The 11,424-nt window shown below is 34.2% G+C and overlaps 1 protein-coding gene across 4 annotated transcripts in view; it reads left to right on the forward strand.

Annotated features, from left to right (window-relative positions):
• Positions 1-8,953, forward strand: part of Cont (Contactin) — a 31,231-nt gene extending 22,278 nt beyond the window's left edge. For 3 of the 4 annotated variants that reach the window (XM_071597290.1, XM_071597289.1, XM_071597291.1), the window contains 6 exons: positions 661-831; positions 911-1,096; positions 3,165-3,333; positions 3,449-3,582; positions 4,013-4,196; positions 4,626-8,953. In XM_071597290.1, coding sequence (XP_071453391.1) covers positions 661-831; positions 911-1,096; positions 3,165-3,333; positions 3,449-3,582; positions 4,013-4,196; positions 4,626-4,729 — 948 coding nt within the window. In that variant the 3' untranslated portion in view covers positions 4,730-8,953. The remainder of the gene's footprint in view (positions 1-660; positions 832-910; positions 1,097-3,164; positions 3,334-3,448; positions 3,583-4,012; positions 4,197-4,625) is intronic. The other variant, XR_011702915.1, reaches the window with a different exon arrangement.
• Positions 8,954-11,424: the final 2,471 nt, after the last annotated feature.

The raw sequence follows: 11,424 nt of genomic DNA on the forward strand, positions 1-11,424 counted from the left end.
GTTGTTTAGAGGTGATGGGATGGAAGTGGCTCTTTGTTCTGTCAGAGACTGCCATGCTGAGAGTAGTCGGGAGAGGTTAGGGAGCAGAAGCTCCTTGCAGATAATAACATACAAATCAGCAGATGATCTTTTAATTCAATCTGTTTGAGAATCTCCATCTTTAGACTATTTGGGAGCTTGTCTTTAAACTCACAAAATTTTACAGGTTATGTACATAGTGTTGAAGTAAAAGCATGGGGATGTCTGTGTGCCCTATCTTGGGGTAATGCCTCTTGTGTTATCTGTTTGGAGCACCATGGGTTATTCATCTGAGTAGGAACTCAATAGCTTTCAGGTTTGACCATAATGTAATGTTCAGAGGTTATGGTAAAAGTAGGATACTAAAAATAATGAATTACATACTTCCTTAAATTATTAGATTTGTGACTGGCACAATAAGTGAAATCTAAGTCTATCCACTAATTGTCATTGAGACTCCATTTATACTGGTATACATTTTTAGAAGGTTTTCCGTGCTTACCTTTATGCCGTTGATTCTTTGCATAATAATAGAAATCAATTATACAAAAATGTAGTGAATATAGATGTACTGTTTTTGCACTGCTTGGGTACTATTTGAATGGGTAATTAATCCTGATTGATTGCTTCTGATTTTTTAAGCCACTGTCAATTGGAGATCAGAATGGCCCTGGAATATTCTACAAAATATTTTGGCGGCGCAAAGGCGATATAGAATTCCAAACTTCCAAACTTAAGCCAGGCAATGTTGGGATGTCAGTCGAGGATGTGTCACACAAGTACTATTATACTCAATATGAAGTTAAAGTTCAGGTAAGGTAGTATTATTACCACTGCTGCTGTTTTATTTATTATTTATTTTTTAGTAATTTAAACTTTTTAACATTTTTAGGCTGGAAATGAAGTGGGATACGGCCCTGAATCTGAAATTGCCATCATTTATAGTGCTGAAGATATGCCTCGGGTGGCACCGAGCCAAGTTTCTGCTCGTTCATACAACTCAACTGCTCTTAATGTCTCCTGGATTCCTATTGAGCAGACTCGTGAAAGAGTACGTGGGAAGCTAATAGGGCACAGGGTAAGAAACTTTATCTTCATTCTGTTGAAATTGTTCAAAAATTTACTCATGTTAACTTATTGTGTGTTAACTTGAGAAGATTGTGTATGCACCCAGTGATTTTTAAGGGCTAAGAATTTATGTGGAAAATATTCTCAAATTTTGTCATTTTAAAAAGGTAATATCAGAATTAAAAATTGAGAATTGCAATAAATGTCATTTAAAATGTATTACCCCATAAACGATTGGCATTATCTAGATGACATGTTGTCCGATGTTTGTCAATTGCAGTGGTGGTGGGCGTACTTCCTACACCAATTTATATTACCTCCAATGTTAGTTATGTGGCTAGATGAATGGTTTTAGTTGTTCTGATTCTCTCATTAGCGTGTTTTTAATCAATTGTTAGCAATTGATAACACCTAAATTTAATTTTGCCAATATATTAGCGCCCTCAATGAGGAATTACAAATGAAAGTCACATGACCAATGATGAACTCTCTAAAAATCATAGTGCTTACCTCTTAAAAATTAGGTCTTTGTGGGTTCATGATGGAGTTTTTTAAAGCAGCGCAATATTTTTTCGTCAAATTGGCCCAAAAAGAATCGAGTGCTCACAAATCCAGTGCTTTCTTAAAGCTACTTGGAAGATTAGTAATTCTTCTGACTTCCTCTTTTCTACTTCATGTGCTAAAGGTGTAGTTTTGAGTTATTGTAGGTCAAGCTCTTGCTTAGTGACATAGTAACATGCCTCCTCTCTTAGCGCTGAGCCATGGCTGTTTTCTCATGTCTTTCAAGAGAGGATAGTTTTCTCATGGCATGTCTGATTTGAATCTCCCACGGCATGATATTTAGAGGTGTGGGCAATGTTTAATTATACTCACCAAAAAAACATGCTTTTTGTCTTAAAATTACAGATTAATAGGTTACTTTCCTTTATGTTTTATTGTAATTCACCAGAGAGAATGTTAACATGAGTGACTAAGGTTTAGATATGAGTTCAAAGAAGGAATCAGATTGGTGCGTAGGCAAGTGCACTGGTTTCCCACCCTGAGGGCCCGAGTTCGAATCCCGGAGGATAGTGTTTTTTTTCAGTGGTATCCCAATCCCTACTTTAGGTGCTTAGTGGAGAGCAATTTGAGTGAGTGCACCATCTGTCGAATGGGAATTGAAAACTGTGGCCCCCTTGGTGCCTTTCGTTAAAAGTAGGCGAATGTTGATACTGGGTTGCTCTATACCCTTTCTCCTTTCCTATCTATCCCTGATGGTACAAATGACCTTAGCTGATGATTGCTTCCCGTAAAATTTCTACTGTGAGTTCAAAGAGGCTCCTCTTTGCAGTCTTTGAAGAATTCATTGGCTTCAAATTGTTTGATTTCTATTCCACTTATAAATTGTCTTACCACAGCGTAATTTTTAATTGGGAAGATCTGTGACAGTGATTTTGCACTATTGGCTGCTTTAAGTACAATGGTAATGTTGATGATGTGACAATTTTCTCAGAAAATTTTGTGTTAGCTATCACAAATGAATACCTTTATAAATGTTTACTTTCATCAACGCTTATGATTTCTGTCAATGTTGAAGTATTTTACTGTTTTCCTTAACTTCGATGCTCAAGAAACAGCGTTTGCATTTTGTATGGGTGTGCCTGAAATAAGAGTTTAGGTAATATATGTACAATATGGAGTTTATCAATTGCATGGGAAAAAATACATCAGTCCCTAAATAAGCCATGGTTATGAAATTTTATAGTAGCATAAAATGGAGAAAAACTGTGATCAGAGTACATGCTAATAAAATAAAAAGTTTGCGTGTAATCCTAATTTGAGTTTCAATTTAATGTGAACCTATTGTAATTCAAGGACCTACTGTGTAAGATTTTGCTTTACAGTTTGCACAATGTTATTTAACTAGCATGCAGAATTGAAGTGCCAATGATATGTATATCTAAGTTTCATAACCTATAACGTTGTAGTCTAATCATTGAGCAAATGGTGTTTGTCCATCTTACTCCTGAAATTTTTCTTTCTCTTGGTATGTCCATCCATAATTTGTAATTACATGCTTTTTTGGATTATTTCTATAGCTCAAATATTGGAAGGAAGATGGTAAAGAGGAAGATTCAGTATACTACCTCAGCCGAAGCACAAAGCCATGGTCTCTCATTGTTGGTCTCCAGCCGGATACTAATTACTATGTGAAAGTGATGGCTTACAATGCTGCTGGAGAAGGGCCTGAGAGTGAACGATTTTTGGGTAATTGCACGACTTAATATAACTGTTATTAAGCAATAATATATAGTTTTTTCTTTTTTATGATGTGAACGTGCAGCAACTTAACATCATTGAATTATTATTCTTTCCTTTTCAGAGCGAACATACATGAATGCCCCTCAAAAACCCCCATCTTCTGTGCACATATATGAGGTTGATCCATCAACAGTTCGAGTGGTCTGGCGTTACGTAGCGCCAAGCCAGAAAGAAGAGCCCCTTATTGGTTATAAGGTAAAATTTGTATGCAAAATTTTAAATACAGTTATGTAAATATTTCTGTTTTATCAGAAATGTTGAGCCTCCCAGTTCACTTAGGCTATGTTTAAATTACTGATAGGTGTGACCCATTTTCCAAATTTCTTCCTCCATTGACACAGGAAAGCTTACTCATATGTCCAAGAAATTTTGAAGTGTTTGTTATATATGTGGCCTCTGTGTCACAAAATCCCCATGCAGTCATCATTTTCAATGCCTAATATTATAATAAGCAGCTTGTTGGCTTTGTGAAATCAAAGTGAAAATGAGAAAATAAAGGAGAAATCTGACATTTGAGAGAGTTTAATGTAAACTAAGACATAAGGAATGGAATTTTACCAAATATGACTTGATATGAAGCTTTTTTTCTCTTAGGTATTTAATTATAATTTTGCATATTTTTTAGGTTCGCGTTTGGGAGGTGGACCAAGATATGAGTACAGCAAATGACACGATCATAAAGGTTGGCAATAAATTGGAGGCATACATCAATGGGCTTTCACCAGGGAAAGTCTATCACATGCGAGTGCTGGCATTTTCAAACGGTGGAGATGGGCGAATGTCTTCCCCTACTGTCACATTTCAAATGGGTAACTAGATTTATATTCGTGACACTCATTCTAGGTTTACTATTTAGATATTCTTACTCCGAAGGAGCTGTAACCATCTAATTTTGCCCGTCCTTCACTGTAACTGTGGTTTGAAATTTCTTAAAGTTCGAATGAGTCGGTCTGGCATTTAATAAACTCTCAATAGACCTCTTTCAATTTTTACGTTATTTTATTACATATTTTATATTGGCTATGTAAGTTCAAATTAATAAACTTTATGCCATGAAGCTTTCCTCATGTATTTCCCCTGAATTTATAATGCATAAGTAACTACATGAATAGATTTTACAATTGGTGATATTTTAAAATGATACACTAAATAAGTAGGTTGTATTTTTTAAATAAACATTGGTTAGCTTCAAGCTAATATTAATACATTCATTCCATTTTCTTGAATTGCTCTTTCAGGTGATTTGGCTTCATTAAAAGGCGGCTCTTCCTCCATATACTCATTCTCAATGTTGTCACTCCCTTGGTTAATATTTCTATGCTTATCCTTGATGCTGCAATGATTTTCTATGCCACAAATGTTCATGAGCTTGTATGCTCTTCAATAATGTGTGCCATGGCTGAGGTATTTATTTTAATACAAACTCTGGGATATTGACCTGAATGTTGTGTGGGAAAGGAGATTTCATTATTAATTATACCAAAAATATAATTTTTAGAACAGATACTTAGTTAGCTCTAAGAAAACAGTTGTGAGAAAGCTAAATTTTATATTTTCCAAATTGCAAGAAATTATTTGACTGAAAATATTGTACAAGAGATGCAAATAATTGTTAGTTTATATACTAAAGTAAATTTTAAATCTTCAGAGAGATGAAGGGCACTCTTTAACTTATTTTTAATGACATAAATGGTCTTATTGCCATATTAATGAGATATTAAGAAGTAATAGTTTTATATATTGCCAACAGCCAAGAGGGTGATGCCTTTTGCACCCTCCGATTTAATCTAAACAAAAAAGGATGTGATCAAGGGATGTTTGGCTTGTATTTTTATAGCATTTTATATTTGTGTTCCAGTAACTGAATATAAAGTATTTCGCATGGCACATGTTACTGCTAACTTAACTTGCATAATAAGGTATTTTACATCAGGGTTTATTCACAGATAAAGTATCTAAGCGCTTACGAACTTTTGTCATTACACATTTTGAACTAGGCTGCTGGTGATAGGACTTGAGTTGTTGAGAAGAAGGTGAATTTATTGTTTATTTGAATAATTGAATTATTTTCATGCCTTCAGTGTATCAATAAGCAGTATTTTAGCTAAGTTCGCTTCCATTGTAGCAGCTTTTTTCCCTTAAGTGTAATATTACTATAAAACTACATTAATGTTCTGCTGAGCTCTCAAGGCCTTGTATTTATTTATGGGCTCAGTAATCATTGAATTGATGCTAATATTGGAATCAGTCCAATTAAGTTTTGAATGTGACATAGTCTTATGGTTTACATCATAGAAATTTTGTAAAGTGCTTTAAACATTCAATTTGTGGTTGTTTTTCAAATTTATGTTCATAAATATTTTATCTGATTTTTTTCATTATAAGCGAGGGTATGCAGAGTTTATCTTTGTGCCTTTTAATACTCAGGATTTCATTTATCCGTGATAAATAACAATGAATATAGGTATTAATTATTAGAAATACTTAATATTCTTCGGTAGATTATTTTTTTGGTCTAGGCTCAAGTCAAGGTTATCCCTGTAGTACTCTAAGTTACAATTGTCTGATTATTTAACTATAAATGTGGGTTAATATTCTTTTAACTTATTCTAACTTTTTTATTTGATACCTGGACTTTTAAATTGATATTTTTCTTTAAATCGAGGGCATTTTTCTGCAGTAATATGCATAGGCTGCTGTAAGAATATCTTTGGTTATACTGTCTTTTATAGAATCTACAAGCATACCCATGATTTATTTAAACTCTCGATTAAGTTACATATGTAAAAGAAACATGCTGAATCTTTCCAATGCAAATTGATATTGTGATCACTGAAGTGGTGCTGCATATTAAGGATGCAGGGTGTTTATAGAACAGTATATGCGGGGAAAGTGGGGATTCGGTTTGATTTTTTTACTGGTGGGTGTTGGAGAAGGACCAATAAAAAAGTGAGCTTTTTGTCCGGTTGGAAGTATCAATTGCTGTTTCACTGTTATACATGTTCTATGAACTCTTTTTGCTCATCTGATCATTATGCGTGCCTTCCCCCAAGAATGTATATATGTGTTGCCTTAACGATCTATTAAGCTTAGGATTTTTGGAGTCAAATGGCTCTATGATGACCTATGATAGTAATAGGGCATGTATTATTCTGAGACAAATCCTCATTACTTGCTGAGGAAGAAAGGGGAGGACAGGGATCAGCACTTCCAGGCAAAGATATAGGGTTGGTGGCCAATGCTCTAGCCCTAGTTCTTGTTAGCTTCACAAAAGTGTGTGATAGCATATGAATCTGCAAATAATATCATGTAAATACTAAAACTCGCAAGTTATATTGCAAAAAGTTGCATATTTGTAACAAAGGGTACAAGGTTGAGGAACTACATTGAAATTTAGGGGTTAAAAATCTAGGTAGAAAATTGCATGGTTAAAATTTTGAATTTCTGTCCCTAGTGCACAAACTGATGGCAATAAATTTGCGAAAAATGCTTTGGAATTTCTCAGATCTCTTGTTGGACTACCTATTATAAGCAATACTCTTGCAGCTGAAAGATGCATGTGCATGCAGAAGATTTGTATCTTTGAAATGGAGAAAGTTCGCGCGTACATGTTCTCATAAACCACTATGGTAAATTGCATACTCTTGAAAAATAAGGTCATTCTGAGACAATAATGTAATTGAGTACTAAGAATTTGGTTTTTGATTGGTGGATAAATAGTTAATATCATTATTGAATAATGAAATGGTAGAAGCTATTTGCTGCATTTTAAAATACAGCGCCAATGAAACCCTCTAGGTTTTGTGGCACATCAGTCCCAGTGGTGGCAGCTGAATGCGAGAATGTACAATGGAACTAATCCAACAATTATTTGTAGTATTGTGGAAAACTTGTAGTACTAACCATCATTGTATCATGATTAAGAGTAATTATTTTAGCTTGTTCTCTGTAAATATTTGGAAAATATTACTCTCTTGTTTAAATTGGCAAACATTGTTCTTGTGTTCATGTCAAACTTATTTTATGTTATTCTCAAGTATTGGATGGTCATAATTGAGTTTTCTAAAGCATTTCTTTAGCTGTAACATGTGAAATATGTGTCCCTGTGATAAATAATTGCAGTTAATGCATTTGTTCTGTTTCAGGGATATAATTGGTATTTGTAAATACTGATTAATATAAATGTTGCTCCAGCTCTTACAGACATTGTCAAGTTTTGAGTTAGAAAGTGTTGGCCACCCATGGTTAAACCTAAATGGTGTGAAGGATTAAAAAAGTAATAGTTATAGTATTATCATAGTTTTATAAACTATGGTTTTTATTGCCTGTTGGCCTACTTGCTGAGTTGGCCAGTATTACAGGAATTGGTGGTAAGCGAGTCTATTTGGAAGTTCTGTAAAATGATCTGGAATTTTTTTTTTTTAGAACTTAAGAAACATGTGAATTATTTTTTCTTTGTTTTTATCATAAGGTTATGCTTTTCATATGTAAAATAAGACGATTTATTGTGCATATTTTCATGAGTGGATTAATGGTTGTCAGATGACTCAAAAGTATTAAGCTTTGTTTTTATATCTACAGTATTCAGTATTAAATGTTGGAGGGTCTTGCCTCATGCATTGAGTGTCTAATTTCAGTAATCAAGTTTGCATTTACAATTGGATTAAAAATGCAGCCATTGAAAATTTTAATTTTAACGAAACTCACCTCTGATGGTTGATTCAGACAGTTACATTCTAACCTGGAAGTGGTCTTCAAATGCAAGAACTGGTTACAAGTGATGTATTAAGTTCTAAAATTTTCTTATGTCATCACTGCCTTCTTTCTAACTCATTCCCTCTTTTGTGCTGATATCTAAGATAGTGCAGCACTCCTGAAAAGATGAATGCAGATTGTGGGCTTAAATTGTATGGATTGAGTTTATTACCGCAACTAATAGATTAATTTTATAAGTTGTTTTAGTTAATTTTTAATATGTCAAATCTGCACAATAGTCACTGTAATTGCACTATCAGTCCTGAGCCACCTCAATCATGACTGAATCGTAAGGGTAGTTAATGACCTTGAACTGCCCAGGCCTTATCATATTCCGTCCAATCTGCATGTATTAGCCAGGGCTGCGGTGATGGAATTATAAGTGATGGCAGATTGCAAGATATTAATATTTGTTACTCAAGATTTATTTGATGATATTTACTGTTTTATTGATTTTTCTTTAAAAATGTACACATTTGTGTTGTTCCGCTTGGATGACAGATACTTTTCTATATTTTTAATCAAATGGTGAAGCGGAGGCAAGTAATGAAGGGTTTTGCAGTGAATTCCATTGGCATTTCCTGTGTTAATTTTTTATATGTGATCTTTGTTATATTTTCAAAATGTATGATTGTGATGCTTTTAATTTTGTACTGCATGTCTTAATGCATACATATCATTTTGATTTGAAGGAAACTGCATTAAGATTTTATGAAGAATTACCGTTATTCTGCAATGCTGCAAAATATGGTGCATTGTACTTTGAATATGTAAAATTTTACATTCCATAATTATGCTGTGTAAGCACATTATAAATGCGATTAAAGCATAAAATATGTTCATTGTGCGATGTTATTTGAAATTTTTACATCCCAGTTTTCTCCTTAATTATTTTTTCTTTGAACTCTTGAATCTATTATAAGGAAGGTGGGGTTCTGAGCCAAAAACTTAACAAAAAGTGTAAGTTAACGTCTTTGATAATCTGGGAAAATTGCATTTACCAGTGCCTCTATACTCTTTGTCAAGGCATTTTTTAGGGATAGAGATCGAGCGGGAGCCAATCTCTGTGAGATGGTCTTATTTTAATACAATTTTGGAATTTGTAGAATGCTAGTTAACCCTATCAGTTTTTATTATTTTGCATTATACTATCATCCTTTTCATTGCAAATCCTTTTCCTTGTTTTGATGGATTAAAGGTTAAATATTATTTTCCTCTCATCAAGACTTAAACAGTTTGATTTCTCTTAAATCTGTTAAATCAGCCTACAGTGTGCAAAGATTCTTTTTTGAAGTGATCTCTCAGAATTATAAATTTGCTTAGTGAAAGCATATTACTAAAATTATTTGGCCATTATATGCCAAAATATTATCACATGAGCTACTAAGAGATCACCAGGTTTTTTATATTTATAGAATTGCTGTCGCAGAATACTGTCACCTTATTCAAAGCACAGGCGCACATAATTTTTGGTACAGATAGCTGGATATCCACTTTTATTGCCGACGGTGAAATTTTTCCAAAATCCTTGCTATTGTTATGTTTACAGAAATGACAGGGCAGTAAATGCCAAGTTATCGCTACATGGGGCCAGAAATAGAAGCCTAAAATAAAAATGTACTTGTTTAAACTAGGGGGCTGAAATGGTCTGAAATGCGTGCTACAGAGTTAATTTGCAACTTTTAGCAAAGATAGTAATCACCGAAATGCTAAGGATACGTGGAATCACTTCCCTGAGATCATATGTGAAACAAGTCCATTCCCAGTAAATTTATAAAAGATAACACGGAACCTAGACGGTACATCGCGGATGTTAGAAAAGCATAACGACGTCATAGGATATATCTCGCCAAAATGAAAAATATTAGGGATGAAATCTTTAGCGACAAAAAGAGTATCTCTTATGATTACAAGATATCTAGGGCGAATGCCAGGATGGAATTACGGAAAGCGTTAAGCGATTCAAATGGGTAAGATAAGCGGAAAATTTGAAAGAGAATCCGAAAGCATTTTGGTCGCACGTCGGAGAGTTTCAGGGAAATTAGTCAACAGTTCATTCACTTAAAAATGATAAAGGCGAAACGGTAACCAGCAGTTTGGAAAAGTCTAACTTATTTAATACCTTCTTTCATGCGTCTACATTGGTATTATCATAGTTTTATAAACTATGGTTTTTATTGCCTGTTGGCCTACTTGCTGAGTTGGCCAGTATTACAGGAATTGGTGGTAAGCGAGTCTATTTGGAAGTTCTGTAAAATGATCTGGAATTTTTTTATTTTAGAACTTAAGAAACATGTGAATTATTTTTTCTTTGTTTTTATCATAAGGTTATGCTTTTCATATGTAAAATAAGACGATTTATTGTGCATATTTTCATGAGTGGATTAATGGTTGTCAGATGACTCAAAAGTATTAAGCTTTGTTTTTATATCTACAGTATTCAGTATTAAATGTTGGAGGGTCTTGCCTCATGCATTGAGTGTCTAATTTCAGTAATCAAGTTTGCATTTACAATTGGATTAAAAATGCAGCCATTGAAAATTTTAATTTTAACGAAACTCACCTCTGATGGTTGATTCAGACAGTTACATTCTAACCTCATTGCGTTCACCAATGTCTCACCGTATGTCTCCGATAGCTTACCAAATCGAGCCGGCCAACCGATGCTCAAAATTGAAATTTCATATCATGCAATAGAACGTTTGCTGAAAAAAATTAAGCCTAATATATCCTTCGGGCCCGATCAAATACCCGCTCGTAAATTTGAGGATCTATCGTCGGAAATTGCACCATATCTAGAAATCATATTTAAGAAGTCGCTAGTAGATTACAAGATTCCCAGAGATTGGAAAACGGCTAACGTCACACCAATATTTACAAACGGAGACATGGAGGAACTGAGAAATTACAGACCTATTTCCCTCACATCCATTTCGTGCAAGGTTATCGAACATATAGTGGCTATTTCGATCGTGAGGCACCTCGTTAGTCAGGAGTTATTAAGGAAAAATCAGCACAGTTTCTGACAGGGTAGATCCTGAGAGACAGAACTTGCACTTTTTATTCATGGCATCCTTAGTTCGGGAGAGAGCAATCTTCCAGTGGACGCGGTTTTTCTAGATTTTAAGAAAGCCTTCGACAAAGTACCTCAAAGTATAAACTAAAGTGTTATCAGACTTCTTTTGCGTATCGCTACTTTACATTATCGACATTGACTCCGTGGTCACTGTTAAGATACGTTAATTTGCCGACGATGCAGTGATTTACTAATATCCGTAATCC

This window comes from Hetaerina americana, unplaced genomic scaffold, assembly GCF_022747635.1.
Source record: "Hetaerina americana unplaced genomic scaffold, ioHetAmer1.1.p SCAF_85, whole genome shotgun sequence".
In the NCBI taxonomy this organism is placed as follows: Eukaryota; Metazoa; Arthropoda; class Insecta; order Odonata; family Calopterygidae; genus Hetaerina; species Hetaerina americana.